The sequence below is a fragment of the Sceloporus undulatus genome, chromosome 2 (assembly GCF_019175285.1).
Source record: "Sceloporus undulatus isolate JIND9_A2432 ecotype Alabama chromosome 2, SceUnd_v1.1, whole genome shotgun sequence".
Classification (NCBI taxonomy): domain Eukaryota; kingdom Metazoa; phylum Chordata; class Lepidosauria; order Squamata; family Phrynosomatidae; genus Sceloporus; species Sceloporus undulatus.
In genome coordinates, this window is record NC_056523.1 from 312,450,528 (window position 1) to 312,472,993 (window position 22,466).

Sequence of the window (22,466 nt, forward strand, 5' to 3'; positions counted from 1 at the left end):
AAGATCCTACGTTGGTGTCATGTAGCACAAGGAACCACCAATGGAGTTGCACTCTACTACCACTGTATAGCCCCTACACTAGATAGCAATGCAGAGAAACAAATGTGTATGGCTGTCTTGTAGCACAATGCAGAGAGTGCAGGGCAATCACAATTCATAGGGTAAGGCAGAATGGTATAGAAAAGGAGTTTAATGGACAGATTAGGTTGTCACTACAATACATCTAAGGGTCACAGAAAATTGTTCAAAATGTGTATTGCATTTGGAAAACTGATATATAGAGAAGAGAAACATTTGGTAGCTATAATATATAAATCGTTACTAAAATTTGAAAGATGAGAAGATGATTAAGTAAAGGAGTGTATGGTGAACTGGGCAAAGAATATAGCTAAATGATACAGTGGGAGAAGATGTGGGTTAAAGGGTTAAACTTTACTTGCTGCTATGATTTGAAGGATGTACATGTGGTACTTGACCCCTGCTAAAGTAGTGAAAATATATTAAAAAGTAAATAGTAAAGGTTGGAAGTGCAATAAATATGACAGAGCAGTCTATCATCAGTGATGGACATGTCAAAAGCAAAAAAGTGTTGGCCAAAAAATTGTAGGATGATACAAAAGATTTTGAGAGCAGAAATAACATTTAGACTGGCATTGCTTCTCTTAGATAATCAAAGATATTGCCGAGTTAGTCTGTAAAATCAGAATGTATAGAGATCTTCTAGCACCTCTGAGACTAATTGAAAGAAGTTGGCAGCGTGAGCTTTTGTAGACTCAAAAGTCTACTTCCTCAGATGCATTTGGCCCTCCTCATAAATATGTTGGATTTAGAGGGGGGGGGGCGGATGGAAAGACAAAACAGAGACTTATGTTGTATGACTACAGCAGCAAGGATGCTGTACAGAATAATGGAAACAGAAGATAATCCCAAATGTTGAAGAATAGTCTTAGATAAATTAACAAATGACTTAAATTAACAAAGTGGGACACTTAATACAAATATACCTACATACCTGGCAGTCTTTTATATATTATGTCAAGAAAAGGAGAGGATGCTATAATAGGTTTTGATATTTAAGTAGTCACTCTTTGCTATTTAGTAGAATATATATATATATATAATAAAGATTAGAAAGGAATAAATTTAGATGTCAAATAAAAATGCACAGTTAAATGTTGTGTGGGAAGTCAAGGGGGTGGTGGGATGCAGAGAGGGAAACTTACTTTTTTGTTTGTGTTCTTTTAACGTGTGATGTGTTTCTTGTTTTTTTTTCCTTTGTTCTGCATGCTATAAGTGGGTTTCAATTAAAAAATTATTTTATATAAAAAATGTATGTCACCAAATAGATATGGCAGTAATATCATGATAATAAGTATTAATGATGAATAAATGTCAAGTAAGGTCCAAAACACATTGCAAAAATAATCCAGTTTGAGACCGCTTTAACTGGCTTGGCTCAGTGCTAGGGAATCCTGGGAATTGTAGTTTATTGTAGTGCCAGAGCTTTCTGACAGAGAAGGCTAAATGGCTCACAGTATGACAGTTCCCAGAATTCTCTAGCTTTGATCCAGGATAGTTAAAGCGGTCTCAAACTGGATTATTTCTGCAGTGTGTATTGGACCTTAGTGACATTTTAACCATGTTTGTTTTAAATATTGTAAGCCACTTTGAGTCTTGGATGGATGGATGGATGGATGGATGGATGGATGGATGGATAGAATAAGTGGTGGGTTCCCTGGTAATGTGACCTGCTAATGAAAGGCTCTGGAACCAGCATGCACCACAGAGTGGTGGCGAACTATTTCAGGGTTGGGAAGTCTTCAGACATGTTCAGAAGCACTGTATCTTTATAAGAGAGTCTTTGCATAACTACAACAGCTGCATTAATAACATGTTTATAATTTTGTAATATTCCAGAACAATTTGAGAAGGATAGCAAAAATACAGTGGGTGGTGAAAGCTGAGTGTTGGCAAATGGTAAACATGGCATAAAATGCTCTCCGTGATTTTGTGGATGCTCTAATGTATAACCTTTAAACAGGTCTTAGACATTTAGCTCTTGACATTCAGAAAACATAATGCCAGTTGAATTGCCTTTAAATGACTCTTTCTTCCTTGTAGTTGGTACATAAATCTTCACCAAAATGCACACACACAATCACAAAACCAAATGTCCCAGTTCAATCTTTTGGTGATCTCCCTAAAGCCAACCCCCCCCCCCCACACACACACACATACACAATTCATAAGAATTTAACACATACTTGATTTATTAAAGAATGGCTTGTTATTTCCAAGTGGTTGTCTCAAAGTATTTTTAGGATGGCTGACTCAGGATTTCGGAGCATTTGGAATTGGCTGAATCATCTTTGCCAGCAGAAAGGCAGCCAATACATTTCTTATGTGTTGAAGTGATTCTTATGCCTCGTTCTGACATTAACGTTCCCTTTGAAACACAGGCTGAAAAAACAGCTACTTGCCATGACCATCATTCTCCGCTCTGCATGCACAATTACAAGCCATACATTCAACATGTTTGGAAACATGTTGCTACCTGCCTAACCTTGAACATATTAAAAAGCCTTGTCTCAAGGGACACTTGTAGTCAGTTTAGTTTACTAGGACTGGCAGAGTCTCGTATGGTTTAGATCTAGACTATCTGAAAGACTGTGGCTGTATCTAATGATTTAATGCAGTTTCACCCCACTTTGGCTTAGTGCTATGAAATTCTGGGATTTGTAGTTTTGTGAGACATTTAGCCTTCTCTGGCAGAGAGCTCTAGTACTACAATAAACTACAAATCTCAGTATTCCATAGGAAGGAGACATGATAGTTAAGGCAGTGTCAAACTGCATTAATTTTGCAATGTTGAAGCAGCCAATATCTTCCTTATATGAACTTAAGATCTGCAGGGGAAAACTTTTTTCAGTCCTTCCACCGTTACAAGCTAGTTTGTTGAGAACACAAGACAGAGCCTTCTTAGTGGCTGCTCCCACTCTCTGGAATTCTCTTCCATGGGAAGCCAGGCTGGCTCCCTCCTTGCTCTCCTTTCACCAGGAGGCAAAGAATGTTTGGTTCATGCAAGCTTTTAATGAATAACTATTTGTAGGGAGACTTTTTATGGGCATGAGTGTGTCCTTTATTTTTACTTCTGTATGCTTGTAATTGATTGCATACAGTGTACAACCTATTGTTCTTATGTGACTTTGTGTTTAAAATTTTATTATTCAGGTTTTAGCTGGTGTGTGTGTGTGTGTGTGTGTGTGTGAGAGAGAGAGAGAGAGAGAGAGAGAGCTGTCTTGGGTCCCACCCTGAGAGAAAGTCAGCATATAAATGAAATAAATAAATAAGGTCTCATGCAGACAGGCCTTTCCTAGCCTTGTTGCCGTGAAACTTATGGGGGCTTCACATGATCTTATCCATCACTCATAACCCCATATTTCCCCTTTTCCACTGCTGCTTCTGAGCCTTATCATATGACAAAAGAAAGCTGAGATAGAGCAGCAGAGAAGTGGCTTTCTCCTTGCCTCTTTGCATGCTGTCGTAACACTCCTGTTCTCTTTTCCAAAGAAGACAGTTGTAAAAGTGTGCCTTTTGTCAAACCATTTTTCCAGCATGACAGAAGACATGCTTTTACAACCATTCTGTCAAGAATAGAAATGCTTTGACAGCATCCAGAAAGGCAAGGAGAAAGCCGTTCCATCTTGGCTTTCCCCTCCCATGCTTTCTGTCTTTTCTTGCCAGCAAAATGATGTGAAGTAGTTGTATGATGCCTTGTGATCACAGAGACCACCAACACAAAGTACTCTCTTGTGCCAGGAACTGAACTTCATACCAGTGTGCAGAAAAGAGAGCCCTTTAGTGAGCTTTATAGAGGGTACTTCTGCCTCTTTATTCTTAAGGGTGCCCCACTAGCTGAGCCAGTTTCCTTGGTTCCCCTTCTTACGATTCAAGAACCTGGGGGCAGCCACTTAAATTGAATGGTGGGGATTCAAGAGAGCTAAAAGGTTTTACTTCACAACGAAATTCACTGCTGCAACATGTAGATATGGCTGGCAATATGGCTGGCTTTAAAAGCAGGTGAGAAAAGTGCATGGAGGTTGGAGCCATCAATGGAAACTAATCAGAATAGCTATATATCACCCTCCATATCAAAGGCAATGTGTGCACTGCATGTGGACATGGGAGGTGGTACCAACTTCCTCTCATGCTACCTCTGCTAAACTGAGAGGATTACCAGCTTCTGTGCTGACCAGTAATGAGGACAATTATGGCATCCCTGTGTTGGATCAATCACCTGGCTACAAGGAGATGCTGGAGACTCAGCATCCAGGGGGATGGAGTAACTCAGGTTTAAAAGCTGAGGCAGTAGCCTGGGCAGGGAGAGTGGTGGTCATCAGTGTGTTGGATTTGGCCCAGCCTTGGAAGGCTGCTGCTGAAGGTGACAAAGGGCAGAGGAATAAAGAGGTACCACTCATGAGGTAAAGGCTATCTCAGGTAGAGGAGAAGAACGAAGAAGAACTTTTCAGCAGGCTCTCCCTCATGGTTTGGCTACCTCATAAGCCCCAGGTTGCCTATCTCCTTCAAGTTACTGTGCAATTATAAAAAGCTGGAACAGCCCCTGTTCAGTACTAGAAGGATGTCTCCTTCTATGAATGTAGACTCTGAAGTCCAGAGGGCCCTTTTTGAAATACTCCAATTGTAGAGAGTGGTTCTCTAGGCCTGATTCTGCACTGACATCTTTCTCTTCACACTTGACTGTGTGGAGACTTAAGAATGGGAGAGAACCTGATCCTCCCTGACCTAACCTTCTCCTGGCAGCTGATCCTGGTACAATGTAAAAATGGCTAGTCCTGCAGGGGTTGAGCATGAGTGAATGAACGGAATAGGAAAATTGGGCTTTTGGAGGTGTTTGGCACTAATAAACATTTGTGGAATGAGGTTCTTGGTTATGTCTCATTGATAAAGTCTGAGGTCTTTAATGCGCCACTCCCCATGGAGGTGGCAGAAAGCATGACAGAATATGAGATGGAAGAAGCAGCTGCATCATGTCTTGCTGGTTGAGTTGCCCAGAGGTGAGTGGTTGGCCACTCTCTCAGCAACATGCTGGACTAGATAGTCTTTCTGTCTGATCCAACATCCTTAGTTTTCTTCTCATCTTATGATGCTTTGGGGTTTGTAATGAACAACTGGAACAGTAAGAGGCAAAGTTGAATACTAACATGGTATGGTAGTGTGCTTTCACTTTGGATGTGCAAGATAGAAAAAAAATAGTGGTTTAATTGAATGGGAAGAACAATTATAATGTTCTTTTACTACATGGCTCTTGTGCTGTTTTAATGCACTCCAGTGGGCATTGTGCAAGAGAATTTAATTCTGGAAGGGATGCAGTTTGGTTTTTCAAGTCTGGGTATCAAAGTATCTTGGGCCACGCCTCAATTTATAATACATTGGGCTGTTAATCTCATTAATGAAAAGCCTGTTTCAAATCAGATACCATATATATATATATATATATATATATATATATATAGAGAGAGAGAGAGAGAGAGAGAGAGAGAGAGAGAGAGTTTTTTTCCCTTTAGCATCTTTCCAACATGTGTTGTTTGATCTGCAGAACTTTGCAACAAACAACCTGTGACTGAGCCTAAATAAAATGTAAACCTTGGCTTAACCACTACATTGTAGTAACACTCCATAATTCTTGATTGCCTTATCTTCCAAAGTTATCATGTCTAAGATATCGTATCATCACTTTTGGGAGCTGTTCATAGGAAAAAGATGGACTCATAATGAATTTTGTATCTCCAGCATATGTTATTATCATCCCCATGAGTAATAAACATTTCTCTGGCTCAAGAAGAAACATTTGCTCACTCAAACAACCCTTGCTCATTTGTTTTTTCTTTCCCCCTTCCCCTCTAATACAGTTTATTAAGTCACTTAATTTCAGTATTGTTCAGCTTTAATGGTGCCCTTCCTTAAAACAATGGAACAGGCGTATAAATGGAGAGAAACATCTGGATCTCCATTTATATGTTAAGAGCCACACATGGAATGTTTTCTTTACTTCCTTTATAGAGATTTTTAATGGCTCACATTAAAAAGTCTTTCCAACTGACTCCTGTTGGTGTTAAAGAATGTGTTTAAAAAAAACCACAGAAATATTTTAACCCAGACATTATTGGATTGGTATATTATAATTAGTGAGTCAGATTATGTTGCATCATAGCCTGTTCTGTCAAACCCGGGTACATTAGTACACTGATATGGATCATTGTATCATTAAAGCCCTGCCCTTTTCTGCTTGTACAAGTCTTTCATCAGCATGCCAGCAGAATATAGAAAAATCCTTGATGCGCTACCAGGACACATGGAAATCTCTTGAAAGTGTTCCAGAGAATATGGGTTTGTGAGCAGAACTGCATTTTTTGAAGACCTTGGTTGGAATCAGAGCTACAAGATGTCTTCTAACATAGGACTGCTATTGAAAATAGTCTGGCAACATGATAGTCCAAAATATTGTTATTGTTGTGTGTCTTCATTTCCAACTTATTGCAACCCTAAGGCAAACCTATTATGGTGCCGCTCTGAGAGCCATTAGGGTTGAAGGGCAGGGTATAAATAACGTAAATAAATAAATAAAGGCCCGGTACAGACAGGCCCAGAAGGACGGGCTTGGGCTGCCTTTCGTTGCTGCGCAGCAGCACTGCAGTAACCAAATTGTGCAGTGCTGCGGCGCAGCAAAAAAAGGAGGACTAAAAAGCAAGCAGCCTGCAGTGGCATGAACACATTGCTGCTGCACTGCTCCATTTGGACGCAGCACAGCAGCGACATCATCGCTGTGCACACTGTCTATACGGCGCTGCATAGCGATGACGCTCTAGTCAAGTGCTAGGGTTGTGGGGCATGTGGGCACTCCATCCCAAGGCAACCCTAGCACATGACGAGGCCATCATTCAGGGCCCGTCTGTACCAAGGCCATGTTTGTTCAAAAAAGGTTTGCCATTGCTTTCTCCTGAGACTGAGAGCATGCGACTTACCAAGGTCATTCAGTGGATTTCATAGCAGAGCAGGGAATTGAACCCTGGTCTCCAGAATCATAGTCCAACACTGAAACCATTACACTGTGCTTAAGAGTACATTGGCCTTCATGATTCAGATATTTGTTGTTGCTTTGGTTGTTGTGTGTCTTCAAGTCATTTCCAGCTTATGGAGATTCTAAGACAAACCTATCATGGGGTTTCCTTGGCAAGATTTCCTCAAAGGAGGTTTACCATTGCCTTCCTCACAGGCTGAGAGAGTGTGATTTACCTACTGGGCTTCCATGGCCCAGTGGCAATTTGAACCCTAGCCCCCTCGTCCAACACTAAAATCACTACACCATTTTCTGATTCAAATATATTACATATATATTCTGTATTTGTCAGCTGCCCTAGCTTTAAATCCTTCTTCGGGCTCAAATGAAAATTTTGCTTTTAATGCAATGTAATACTGTATTATATAGTTCAAAGACAATGGGAAAAGACAACAAAATCAAATATTAAGAATGTTTCTTGAAAACATATCCAGGTACGTAGCTGTGCTGGCCATTTAGCAAAGTACAAAAACATCTAAAAATGTAGAAACCGCAAATACTAAAGTAGCTGTCCATTTGCTCTCTATTTAGCCCCCTTGTTGGGGGCTAAAATGTGGTATCTTCACATCCAGAAAATATATATATAGGACTGGGACTTTACTATTTGAGGTTTCTATCTCCAAAAAAGGTAAAATGGTTAAAAAAATTCGGTCAGCATTTGGGCATGTTTTACCTAAACAGCTCCTACAATTTTCCTGTACAAAAGCATCATTGATCAAATGGTTGGGCTCCTCATTCTGACCTCAGAGGGAGAGACTTGCAGTGGCAGTGGGTGGCACGGCAAGACATACTGTAAGCAGTCCTGGCATCATTCCAAACGATTCTGGATTTTCTTGGAAGAACCAGAACAAAAGGAGAGTTTTTGAAATCTGTGCTAAGGGTAGTATAAAGCAGGTTCTGTGCTGTACTGACTGAATGTCATCTAGATACTGTCTGACCAGGATTGAGGATTGAACCCTGCATTGTCCAAACTCCTTGTTGTGAAGATGAGGGGGGGGGGACATATTATATGGCCCATGAGTACAAATGGCTGAAAGGCTAGAAATTTGAGGACTGAAGAAAAGTTTCATTGGAAGGCAGATTTCTTATGGGAGAGTAATCTCGCCTTTTGTGAATGACTGTATATACTTGACTATAAATCGACCTCATGTAAAAGTCAAGGGCAGTTTTTGGGGTCAAAATTATGGATTTTGATATGACCCGTGGATAAGTCAAAGGTAAAACCTAGGGGCATGTAACAAACAATCTAAAGAATGAAAGAAAGGAAAACAATGTCACAGAACGTACAAAATTCCAGCAGGCATAACTGTTTGTGCTCACCCTAAAATATGGATGGATGAGATGGCTGAGGGGAGGTCATTGCTTCCAAAACAGGTCATATTCTTGCCATTCACCAGGGGATGGTTCTTTTTAAAATAAGAGTTAAAGTACAGTAACCGTGAATAAGCCGACTTAGTTTTTTTTGGGTCAATTTCTTGACTAAAAAATTTAGACTTATAAAGGAGTATATACAGTAAATCCCTGACCTCAGAATCTGAGGATGATGACAATGTTTTCTTCTCATTATTTCCTGTCACCAGCTCACTAACTCCATAGTCATTCCTATGAGTAGTAGTGCATAGACATCATTCAGTACAAAAAGAGCTGGTGTGTATTCATCATTTTGACATGGTAGTGATGTGGCAAAACCACTGTGTGAACAGACTCCATCTGGAGGATTTATAAGTGATTCCTCATGCCCAGCAAGTCGTTTGATTTACTTCCATCATACGGTTGTCTCCCGTAGACAATAACAAGCTGCTTTTAAAACGGAAGAGTCCAATAAAAAATTTGCTGTGTAGCATCATGGGGAGCTGCATTTCTAAGAAGTAAAAACTCATTCTAGTAATAAAAATATTTGCAAAATGGATATTGTGCAAATCTTTCTATACCACTGAAAGGACCTTTCTAGAACCAGAAAAGCACTGTCTATGCACAAAACATGAACAAGAAAACGCTTGAGGTTTGGCACAGTGCACAAATTGAAAAGAAAGATTTAGGAGAGAAAAGGCGGTGTGGAGGATAGCTATGGGGATGCTACCAATACAACCTCATTTGGAATAAGGATGTTCAGTAAACACCAAATATTGTTAACTGACTCTTGGGGGACAGGAAAAGAGAATCGAAGCAAACACAGGTGTGCTTCAGGTAACTAAGTGCAAGCCTACACCAGCCAAAATACTTCAAGTTGTTCCTGGAGTATTCTGGCCCTGGAGTTGCCCTGAATCCCCCTCATTGCCTCCACATTCCTGAGTGACACCAGGCAGTTGTTTACATACACATCCTGCTGTGTTATCTGGTTCTGCTACCACGGGTGCAAGTTGCTCCCTCTCATGTCAAAAATAAGGCACCCAGCTTTGGATCACATGTCTGGGCACCTCCTTTTGACCACAGAGGGAATGATTCATGCCAGCAGCGCCGGGACAGTGGGACATGTGTGTAAACAGCCACCTGGCATCACTTCGGGTAAAAATAATAATAATAATAATATGGTTTAAGGCAGGGATCGCCTTGATTCAATGGAAAATGGGGTTCACATTGTTAAGACACTCCAAAGTCAAATTGGGGCTTTGGACATGCATCATGAAAACGTTGCAGGGAGGGAAGCAGTTCATGTATCCCACGTCGTTGTGCCCTGAGTCTCTGAAAAAAGAAGCCTTTTTTTTATAAAGCTTTTAAAAAAGCCAATCCATCCCTTCTTTTCCTTCTTGTGCTATCTAGCTGGAGGTTTTTTCTTTTCTTTTTAAAGCAACATCACAATTGGGAACACAATGAAGGAGGACTGAAGAAACACAGATTTCCAATATCAGGTTGCAACAGTGTGTTTGAAGTAAACAACAGCCAATCCTACTATAGTGGTCTGTACCTGCCTACAACAGACAAAGTAAACAGCAGCTGCCTCTAGAATCCCTTATTGAGGATTCATGAACATTTCACAGGCGAATGTCAGGAGGCATGTGGTCAGGCAACAAGAGAGTGTGGTCAAGATGGAGAAAGTAATAAATGAGGAAGAACACACAAGTCAGAAGAGGCTGCAGCAGTTCGATTTTTCCTGAGCCTACTGGGAAGGGCAAGATTCTTTCCTGAGCCTACTGGGAAGGGCAAGGAGCCCTGGTGGCGCAGTGGTTAAATGCCTGTACTGCAGCCATTTACTCAAGACCACAAGGTTGCGAGTTCAAGACCAGCAAAAGGGCCCAAGCTCGACTCAGGCTTGCATCCTTCCGAGGTCGCTAAAATGAGTACCCAGACTGTTGGGGGCAAATTAGCTTACTTGCTAATTAGCTTACTTGCTGTTCACCGCTATGATCTTTGGAATAGCGGTATATAAATAAAACAAATTATTATTATTATTATTCTGCCTCCATTTCTCCCCCTGCCAAGTTGAGTGCAAACTTGTTTTTGCTTTGAGCTCAGTTTTCACCACTAAAAACTTTGAATTCAATTTTCATCACCAAAAGGAGGAGGAAAACCTGACTGTGGCTTTTTAAAAGCAGTTGAAAATGTGAAATGACAGGGGTAATCAGGATACCATCCCAAATCAGGACAGTTGAAAGGTTTAACATAAGTGTATAGTGAGACAAGACACTATTTTCAACCCCAAATCTTAGTATGAGAGCTTCCTTACTGTTTTTTGTTGTTCTAAGGCTTATCAGGAAACATTCGGTCTGAATAAAAAGGGGAAGCATGTAATCTAAGACTAGGTTGAGTTTGGACATGAAGGAGATTAATTTTTTTAAGATGGTGAGAAAAAGAAAAGACAAGCTGCAATGGGAACAAAGGGAGCAAGTTTCAGAGGTGAACACTAGTGGATATTGTTCTGCCTGCCATGCGTTTGGTGCTTTGTGAAGCGGTTTCTGCCCCCCAAAACCTACAGTCTAAAATTTTTACTGGAGCAAAATGACAGAAGAAAGGGAAGGCAGAGATAAAATGTGGAACCCTGTAGTAAGTAACCAGTAGCCTTGCAGATTTTTTTTTTCATCTGTCAGTTTATCTTCATGGATCCTCTCCCCCCCCCCCCCCGAGTATCCCCCTCCCCAATATTTCTAAAGTTTGAACATATCCAGATTGATTAAAAATACTAGAAAATTTTTGTGGCTGTTCTTTCCAATTTTATTTTGCAGAATATTTCTCATCTCACAGTACAGGGACAAAATCAGGGACTTTATGGACAGTCTGGATGCATCTTTTAATAAGGGTTATCTGTATTTATGAACTGTGTTTCATTTGAAAAGATTTAACTCTGTTTAATTATACTTGAATGATCCTTTCAAAATGTGTGTGTTGTTAAGTTAACTGAGGTGAGTGTGCAAATTCAGCCTGGACCAATCTTGATGTGAAATTCTAAGTGTTAAATCAAGTGAACGGCATGTACAGGCAGTGGGTTTATGAGTTGGCACATTTGTTTGTCTGTGTGTGCACACGTGCCTTTCTTTTCTAGATTGTATCTGAAGAAACAAAAAATTAAAAATTAGTACCTTTCTATTAAAACAGATCTTTTAAAATGCATTTTCCCATCTATTCATTGACTCTGTACTCAGAATTGGTAGGCATAGCTAACATAACTTGGAAGGTTAAGTTGTCACAGGTCTAACTTAGTAGTTTTATCTTTCTCTTTACTGATATGTATGTTCCAATGTTTGTAATAAATTTCACTTAACCTTCATTGAATGAGCAAAGAGCAAAATTCCTTTACATTTTTCAGTCTGAGGTCTACCGTCTAACTTCAACAGACTGTAAGTAAGCAAACACTACCCAGGAGGACTCTCTTGGCTTCTCTCAAGGGATAAGATAGATTCTAAATGGCATCTTGTGGTTTTAAAAGAGCATCATGTTGCGGGGAACTGCCAAGATCTTTCATTCAGTGCCACATTGATTCATGATTATTTAAATTTATGTTAAGATAAGCATGGAACTCTTAACTGTCAGAAACAGATGAATATGAAGAGGGAATTCCCTGAAATTTGTGGAAAGAAAAATGAGAACTCAAAATTTCCTAGGGCATAATCAGGTTTTTTGGGGTAATAAACACATATGCTTTTCATTTGCCATGTACTACCATTAAATTCTTTTCAAAAGTTATGTTTTACACATTTTCTGAGCATTCAAATATACAGTAACTGGTTAAACTTTTCAGTATTGTTTCTGCCATGACTGTGTTATTTAAAGTGACTGTGCAAGTGCCACAAGTAATTATCACTTGCGTTACGTTTAAAATGCTAGTGCCGTTTTGTGAACCATATGAACACTAAGACTTTTTAAGATTTCTCTGGAAACTGAATCTCTATGTAACCTGAGCACAGGGAAACTCATATTGTTGTTGATCTTGTAGTTATATAACAGCAGCAATGTGCTTATTTACAACAGGTTGAGTATCTCTTATACAGAAATCTGAAATCCAAAAATACTCCAAAATTGTCCATATGGGTGGCTGAGATCATGATAGCTTTGCTTTCTGAAGGTTCAATGTAAACAAAATTTGTTTCATGCACAAAGTTATTAAAAATACTGTAAATAAAATTACCTTCAAGCTGTGTGTATAAGGCATATATGAAACATAAATGAATTTCTAGTTTAGATTTGAGTTCCCTCTCCAAGATTGGCTTTTTTTGGCCGTTCAGCACCAGAACTGGGGTATATCCCACCCTTATGACGTACAGTATTTTAAAACGTTACCTTTTGCTCTGGATCTTTCCAAAAGAACTAGAGCCCTCCATTGCAACACCATTCAGTTGTTCACATATGCATCCCACTGTGCCACCCACCAATGCTAATATAGGCACAAATCTCTTGCTTTGAGGACAGAACAGGGCACCCAGCCTTGTGATCAATACTGAGCCCTTCATTCTGACCTCAGAATGAGTGATGCACTGTGGCGGGTGGCACAGTGAGACATGTGTACATACAGCTTCCTGGTATCATAATGGAGTGCCAAGCTAGTGGGAGGAGGCTGGGGCAGCTCTGGGCCAGAATACCCCAGGCTCCTGCTGGGGTATTTTGTCCCATGCAGATACCACCTTTGTCAGAGACAAAGTAGAGTTGGAAGAGACCACTAGGGCCATCCAGTCCAACCCCCTGCCATGCAGGAAATCCAAATCAAAGCATCCCTGACAGATGGCCATCCAGCCTCTGTTTAAAGACCTCCAAGGAAGGAGACTCTATCACCTTCTGAGGAAGTGCATTCCACTGTCGAACAGCCCTTACTGTCAGGAAGTTCCTCCTAATGTTCAGGTGGAATCTCTTTTCCTGTAGCTTGCATCCATTGTTCCGGGTCCTGTTCTCTGGAGCAGCAGAAAACAAGCTTGCTCCCTCTTCAACATGACATCCTTTCAAATATTTAAACAGGGCTATCATATCACCTCTTAACCTTCTCTTCTCCAGGCTAAACATCCCCAGCTCCCTAAGTCGTTCCTCATAGGGCATAGTTTCCAGACCCTTCACCATTTTTGTCGCCCTCCTTTGGACACGCTCCAGTTTCTCAATGTCCTTTTTGAATTGTGGTGCCCAGAACTGGACACAATATTCCAGGTGGGGCCTGACCAAAGCAGAATACAGTGGCACTATTACTTCTCTTGATCTAGACACTATACTTCTATTGATGCAGCCTAAAATAGCATTGGCCTTTTTAGCTGCCGCATCACACTGTTGACTCATGTTCAACTTGTAGTCTACTTGGACTCCTAGATCCCTTTCACACGTAGTTTCATTCAGCCAGGTGTCCCCCATCCTATATCTGTGCATTTTATTTTTCCGCCCTAAGTGCAATACCTTACATTTCTCCGTGTTGAATTTCATTTTGTTAGCTTTGGCCCAGCTTTCTAGTCTATTCAGGTCATTTTGAATCTTGATCTTGTCCTCTGGGGTATTAGCTATTCCCCCTAATTTGGTGTCATCTGCAAATTTGATAAGTATGCTCCCAATTCTGTCATCCAGGTCATTGATAAAGATGTTGAATAGCACTGGGCCCAGGACAGAGCCCTGTGGGACCCCACTGGTCACTTCTCTCCAGGATGAAAAGGAGCCATTGTTGAGCACCCTTTGGGTTCGGCCGGTCAACCAATTACAGATCCATTTAACAGTTCCTTTGTCTAGCCCACATTTTACAAGCTTGTTTGCAAGAATGTCATGGGGAACCTTGTCAAAGGCCTTACTGAAATCAAGATATACTAATGGGCTGTTACACTGTGTTAGTGCCCAAACAGGATCTTGGACATCATGGTGTGTCATGCTGTGCTGTTCAGTGTGCCTCCATATGCATGTGTGCACATATGTTGGCTGGTTTAGTTTTAATTGCTGTTTTGGAAGAGATTTTATTAGCTGTCACTTGTGTAACACTTTTGTGATTCCACTGATGAAAGATACAGCATTAAACTGAACTGGAGTATATTCAATAAATCATCAGCTTGTTACTATTTAACGTGGTTGACCTAGCAACAGAGTGACCACAGCTCCAAATTCCTCCTCTCGCTCTTGATTTGTTAGTGAAATGGAATTTATGGCTTTCTTTCTAGTATGCATTTTTGTGTGAAACTGGAGTTGCAACTGAAGAGTCATGGAAGTTTAAGAATTCCAAGAGAGTCTGGACAGATGTGTGGTGATTAGTTTTGGATTCTGGCTCACCTTTGTTGAGACAAATAGCTGACGAAGTGCCATCAGCAAGGCAATGGATTTACAGACTTGGAAGGAAACTTGGCTTTGGGACTAATTAGGAGTTGGAAGATAGCAAGAAGAACATTTGTATCGTCCCTCTGCGTTTTGAACCTCCAAGAATTTCTGCTTCAGTTCCAGTCATTTTAAAACTGCCTTGCTTTGGATTCCTGCACTGCATAGGGATTGCCTCTAAAAATGGCCAAGAACTTCTTTCAGTCCAGAATATAGCCGAAAGACTGCTAACTTGGATTCAGCAGTATAAATATATTTTGCCAGTGCTTTGTCATGTTCACTGGCTTCCAATGCCTTTCTGCTCCCAGCTCATAGGGCTGGGTTAGGGTTGTGCAGTGTCAATATTCCACAGGAAAGTGGTGTAGTACAACCACCATGCATTTTTATGTGTATTGAAATACACTGTGCAAGCATAATGTAAGATCTCACTCTGTCCACTGCCTTGGTTCCCTTATGGAAGTTCTTGTTATAACAGATGTAAGAAATGCCTGTAAATGATGGGGAAAGTAACATTGGGAAGTATCCCATGCTGTTTTTTTTCTTCTGTTCATGGAATAATTGTTTGATCCAGCAGAGACTTCCATGAATGACCTGGGAAAGAAATTATTTTTAGCAAATATCCTTTCTCTCTTGCAGTGTCCCCCCTACAGTTCCAAAAGGGCATCTGGAGCAGATGGGGAGGCTGTTGGGAGAAGAGTGGAGAATCAGCAAAAATTGTTCCCTCTCCTGTGACTTCTGTACACAGAAGCGCCTGCTACTTCAAAGGGTCTTCCATGAATGGAAGGACACTGTTGGATACAACCCATTGAGTGTAGAAAGACAACAAACAGTTATTTCAGGACTTTGTTATTTCTCTCCCAAGAAATCCCAAGGCAAAAAAAGAAAAAAAGTCAGCTTTCAGTTAGGTCATTTGAAACAGCAGAGCTATCTCAATCAGTTTGCATGTGAATTATTGCTGAAATCTCACCAGCTACTGTATTAGTTACCTGACATGCTTGCAGATGCCCATATTAATTCTGGGCAAAGAAGCAAAGGTTACAGTAAGAATTTTTTGATGTAAACTTAAAATAAATAAGCTTTGTGCAACTTCTTGGTTCAATAAATATGCATGGATTTATTCAAAAACTATAATTGTTTCTGTCAAAAATTTGCACCTAAAATTCTGTAAGAGCAAAGGTATTAGATCAACTCTCCAGACCTGAAAATCAGTTTGAGCAAATATATTATACTGCTTTTCAATGGAAAATGTATCTTCCTTCAGATTCACAGGAAATACACCATATAATAAGCTGCATTTTACAAATACATATTGTACTAAAAGGGACACTCCTTTACATTTCCATAGTTATTTGAGAAGATCTTGTAGCACCACTGAAGCCAACTGAAAGAAAGAAGCTGGTAGCATGGGCTTTCATAGACTTGAGTCTACTTCCTCAGACACATGAAGTGGATAGTCCAGGGACAGATCTATATAAGCAGGCTGTGTGTGCAGTAGAGGTTCAAAACTTGTGGTTATGTAGATGAGGTGACAAGTTCAGTTTTAATGATGGTCATTGAAGGAGAAGGCAGGAGGAAGGATGTTGCCTAAAGCCAAGGTGAATAGATAAGCCTATGAATGGTGATGGGAGTTTTAGAATTTAGCATGGGAACCAGAAAGGAGATGTGATAAACTGGCCAGGAGAGCCCCCATGAGTTAGCTAGTGTTATAAAGTATGCAATGTGCCAGGAAACTATTGTCTCTGTTCAACCCAGTATTGATGGATTGGGATCTGTGGATATGTTCCAGTTCTGCTATTTGTCTTTCCAATTTCCATTTGTAGGGGATTTTTATTTGTTTTGCTTTATTTTAGCTCAAGGACCACTGTTCTGAGGTCCAAGATGGTATGCTCAGGAAGACTGAAGTCTTAGCGGTTGGTTGGTCGGTCGGTTGATTGGTCGGTCAGTTGACAAGTCTCAGTGTCCAGTAGCTGCTGCTTTGAACTAAACAAATGGTTGATTATTTGAGAGTTCACCACTCTGAAAGTATCACAAGCAACTTCGCATGTAGCAGCAACCCTAGGTTAAGCACCACCAAGTGCTTGTGGCACAAGAAATGGCAGCAAATTTGTCACCTTCACCTATTGCATTGGTTGTGGAATCATGCAGTCCTCTAGATTTTTGAGGTGCAATTTCCAGCAACCCTAGAGTAACCCATAGTTAGAAGTGTTTGGAAATTGCAGTCCATCTTCTGGAGAGTTGCATGCTTCCTACCCCTACCTTATGTTTATGAGTGTATATTTTAAAGAACATAAAAAATCCCCAGAACTTAGTTGTGCAATGTGAACATGAGATACTTAAATATGCAGTGCTTGGAACCACCATCAAAGCATTTGAATAGACCAATAGCAACTTGCTTTCCTCTCACTACAAAAGTGAGCTCCAGTAATTTGGTGCGAAAATGCTGGTCAGCCTGTTTCGTCTTGTCTGACAGTTGCTTTTGCCTAGAAAACACATCTGGTAATAGCCCGCTTTGCTGTCAGTCATTTTGATAAATTGCCTCTGGGAAACACAATTGGCATGAGGAATGCCAGAGGTCACATTAGACCTTGCAATTTAGAACTGTGTGTATCAGGTTAAAGAGTTGCACTGTCCTGTGCACTCAAAACATGACTTGTCAAAGCTGCTTATGCAATCAAGGCAAGATTGTATGTCTGGCAGGTTTAGGAATAGAGAGAAAATTGCCTGGGTTGATAATAGAGGCTTTTTCTTCAGGAGGAATACAGTTATGTGGCTTTTTTTCCATAGAAAGCCAATAACATGTGTCTAGATGGCTGTGGTGACATGCGGTGACTAGCCAGTAAAATTTACTTGACTTTAAAGTAGACAATTAAGACATTGAGATAGTCAAAGATTTTCTATATCGTGGTTCAGTCATTAATCAAAATGGAGATTGCAGTCATGAAATCAGACCAAGACTAAGACTTGGAAGGTCAGTTATGAAGGAACTAGACAAGAGCCTCAGGGGTGAACATATATGACTGAAATGTCAGGATTGCCTGTGCCCTTATATTTCTGATTTCTGTGTGTGGTAGTGAAAGTTGGACAGTGACGACAGCTGATAGGAAGAGAATCAACTCATGTGAAATGTGGAACTGGAGTAAAATTCAGTGGGTGCTATGGACTGCCATAGACAATAAGAGCATAAATGAGTCCTAGAGGAAAAAGTCAGTCCTGAACTCTCCCTAGAAGCCAAGATGACTAAGCTGATACTGTTGTATTTTGACTGTATCATGAGAAGATGTTAGAAAAGATGATGCTTGGCAAGAGCAAAGGCAGTCAGAAAAGAGGAAGACCACATTCCAGATGACACAAGGATGCCACAACCCCAAGTTTGCAAGACCTGAGCAGAGCTGTTGATAACTGGGTGACTTGGATGCCTATCTTTCATAAGGTCATCAGAAGACAAAACTGACTTGAAAACAGTTAGCAACCCTCATCACTCCAGTTTATTGGTTATGGCCAGTGAGGGTGGCCACACAAAGAGCAGGACAGGGCACTTGTACATTTAAGAGTTGTGAGAAGCTGAATTTCTATAGAATTCTCATACAAGCTACAACTCATAATGAGTTTCGCTTTTCCATGCGACTACTCATGATGTTAGAACCTTATTTTCTTCTCCATTTGGCCACCCTTATGCTTGGAACCCTTGTGCTAATACATGCTGCCCAAACACTCGCCATTGAAGTGGGGACATTGGAGCTCTGCTTTGCTCTGTATTTATCTTGTCTGAGTGAAAGCACAGTTGACTCTAGATTAGTTCCCAGCAAACAAATGAAAGAACCCATTATTTCTTTCTTTGGTTTGTCAAAAGAGAAACAAGAAACCTGAATGCACACATTTGGATGACCAAATTTTCAAACCACAGATTTGCTCCATGGTTTGTTTAGCCACTCTTACTGCAAATGGGAGCAATGGGGCTACCTGTACTAATACTCTGTTTATATCCAGTCAACCAGGGGTGAGAAGGATCTATGGCTTGTCATGTTGCACGACTGCAGTCAAGCACTGGGGTTGTGTATTTGATCTAGGACTGTCACCTTTTATAAGCATCTTTCCTTTCTGGATCTGTTGGCTTTGTATCATCATTTGCAAAAGTTCAGCTTCTGTCTAATGGGTTTTTAAATGCAAATATTTTGCCTATTCTATTATGATATTTTGCTATCTGTACTGACTTATAGGGAATTGCCAGACTGAAACCCTGGATATGATTCCTATACAGTGGGCCTTTGCTATATCCCTGTGGTTTGCTTCAAGGACCCAAACTCCATGTATGCTCAAGTCCCATTAAATATGATGGCATAGTAAAATGATGTCCCTTATATAAAATAGCAAAATCAAGGTTTGCTTTTTGGAATTTATAATTTTTGAATATTTTCAAGCCATGGATTGTTGAATCCATGGATTTGGGGCACTGATTATGCCTTTAATGGCTTTGTAGAAGTGAGAATTACATTTTTTAGGTTCTACTGATTCTGCAATTGTACTTGTATTAAAATATTATTCATATCATTCTTTCTCCATACTTTTTTCATATTTTGAATGGCTGTGGAGATCCATTGTTCCTTACTGTACTACCAAAGAAGACTCATTTGGCTCAGATGTGTTTATCTTTGTACACAGTATTTAAATGAATCCTGTTTCATACACATTATATTGTTAGATTTTCTGTCTTAAAACGGTTGTCATTGCTAAGCAAGTTTCTTCTGGTTCATTATTTTGATTATTTATATTAAAAGTTATATATGTAAGGGTAAAAGTTAGAAAGTTAGAGTTAGAAAGGAATAATTTTAGATAAAAATTAAATATACACAATTAGTGGTGTGTGGGAAGCAGAGGAATTGAGTAGGAAGGCGAAGGGTCATGTTAGTGGTCTCTGTTATTGTGGTTTTTAAAAATGTGTTATATGTTGTTATTTTCTTTTTGCTGTGTTTCATGTTATAATTAAGCTTCAGTATAAATATTAAAATTGAAAAAGCTTTTTCAACATTATTTTATATGGGGGTTGTTTCAGTTCCTAAGCAACTTTGCTGCATTACATTTCTTTGATTAAAAGCTCAAGAAAGGCTCTATGGAGATTTTCCATAGAATAAACAGGTCTGCATTGAAAGTTAACTCCTCGTTCCTTGGTCCACTAAACTGCCAGATTTTGTTTGTTTCCCTTCTCCCACAATGTACTGAAATATCTCATTTTCCATTTTTGAAAGTGAGTGTGTTTTTCACTATGTTCTGCTGGTTTCACATTCCTCAGCAATATTAATTATAATCAAGGGAAACTATGTAAGGACTGAGATTGCTAAGCATGTGTGTATTTCTGCCTGAGAAAGAGAAGCAAATAATGCCTCTCCCAGAGTTATGAAATATATTGTCTGCAGATCCGTTCCAGTTCTTTCAACATCTGAGACAGAAAATCCCATGGCCATCTCTCTTTCACATCTGGCAGCAGTAGTGTCATTAAGGAGTTTGGGGTTCAGACCTCACCAGGTGATACCACAGAAGGGGGTGGCACCCGGTGAGTGCTCCCTGCCCCGTGCCACAGCACACAGCAGGAAGGGAGACACCTTGGCACCCCCTGTCCCTGTCCTGTACAGCTTTACTTTAGAGTAAAGCCACAGAGGACAAGGAGGGAGAGGGTCCAGCACCCTCCCATTCCTACCCCACATGGCTTTACTCTGAAATAAAGCTGCATGGGGCAGGGAGTTGGAAGTGGGCCCTTTTGGCCCTACTAATACATTCAAGCAATGTGCTATGACTCTAGAGACAAAGGTTCAAATCCTTGCTCAGCCATGGAAACCCACTGGTATCATAATCTCTCAGGAAAGCAAGAGCAAATCCCCTCTGAAGAAATCTTGCCAAGAAAACCCTGTGATTGGCTTGCCTTAAGTTGTGATGGGCTTGCCTTAAGTTGGAAATGACTTGAAAGCACAAACGAATAAAGTGCGTGCTCTCAAAGCAAAGAATGTGGGGTGCCTCCAGTTTTAATTAAGAAAAAAATGTAAGTTTCTTATCAGATGTTTTAGTCATTAACGTGTGCTTGAAAGACTGCTATGTCTTGCTTCCCCCTCTTCTTAGATATACCATGCAAAATATAAATGGCTTGCTTCAGACTATGGAGTATTAGAAACACATGGGTGTTCGCCCTCATCCGGAAAATGTTCATATCTTGAGCTGGTTGAAAAAGAAAAATCTCACATCATTTAGAATCCTGTTCATATCTAAAGGGACCTCTTTGTAGAACAGCGAGACCACATGTTATGCTAATCCCTTAGCATGTGGGTAAAAATATGTTACTAATCTATTTTATTTTCTCCCCTTTGGACAGCAATTTATAGCAGTGCATTTTGTAAGTCGCAGTAGCCAAAATTTTAACTTGTTTCTACAGTCAGCACGTTTTCAAGCTTGGTCTATCAAATTCTTATAAACTCTATCAAGTTCCTATTCCTGTAAATGGGTATGGCTTTCTCTGTACCTAGGCTTGGCTTCAGCACCAGAAATACTTGGATAGCTGCCATAACACCATATTCTAACAGAGCCCACCACTAGCATCTGTCCTGGGTCGCCTGTTGGATTTTTGCGGGGATTTTGTTATGCTTCTCCAAGTTGTATTGGGTGGTATGATCTATCTGTGTGGTCTGTTATTTTAATTTCCTACAGCCCCCTTGAACAGAGCATTTAAAGCTAGGTGCATGAGAGAATGTAAACCTTGTTCTAAAGCTGGGCCACACTTCCGGGAGCTATATTTACCTGGAAAGTAAGGTGCATGCAGTCCATACCCCTTGCTTTCAAGTGAAAATATTACTTTTTCCCACATCACATGATGCCAAAATTCATTGTGCTGCTATTTACTTTTAGAAAGTTCTACTGAATTCAAGAGGATTTTTACTTTTGTGAAACATGCATAGGACAAGCATCTTACTGATTCTTTCACGTATACTTTTGTTTCTCTTTACAGGAAAAAGTGCTGTAAGGGTTATAAGTTTGTTCTTGGACAATGTATTCCTGAAGGTATGTAGTTAAATGGTTCTTAATTTCCCCATTTTTGTCTTTGCAGCAACACTGCCTAACTGTGCTACTAATACATACAAGATCAATAATTTACTTTGTTAAATATCGGTGGGACAGTGAGTCTGGTCTGACTTTTGAGGATGCTGTCCAAGGTTCTGAACATCATTTGGGTTTAAGGTTCAGCACTTTGGATAGTTCCACGCTTGTATGGATTCACTGCTCCACTGAACTGAAAACTCCTGCCAACACTAGTGTGTGTGTGTGTCTGTCTGTCTTTGTCTTTCTCTCTGCATACATCTTGTAGGGCTTTTTTCAGCCCTTGAGTACTTCATATATACACACACCTTCCAAAACCTCTCTGGAAAATATTAGCAAAAATGTCAGCTGTTTAATTCTTTTTCTTTTAAAGCCTGGACTACAATACAATATCCCACTGACATGTAAGTCATTGGTGTATATGGACAGCCAAGCCTAATGGTCACAGTCACATCCACATTCTCCAGTCTGACTTCATAGTTGTGAATATTCACCTGATGAATGTGGGTTAGAATTCCCTTCTGATTCTCCATAGTCGCCACTTTATGACACT

The 22,466-nt window shown here is 40.2% G+C and overlaps 1 protein-coding gene across 3 annotated transcripts in view; it reads left to right on the forward strand.

Moving 5' to 3' along the window:
- The window catches only part of CCBE1 (collagen and calcium binding EGF domains 1), a 193,148-nt gene that overhangs the window by 135,528 nt on the left and 35,154 nt on the right, over window positions 1-22,466 (forward strand). For all 3 annotated transcript variants that reach the window (XM_042453923.1, XM_042453921.1, XM_042453922.1), the window contains exon 3: window positions 21,825-21,877. In XM_042453923.1, coding sequence (XP_042309857.1) covers window positions 21,825-21,877 — 53 coding nt within the window. The remainder of the gene's footprint in view (window positions 1-21,824; window positions 21,878-22,466) is intronic.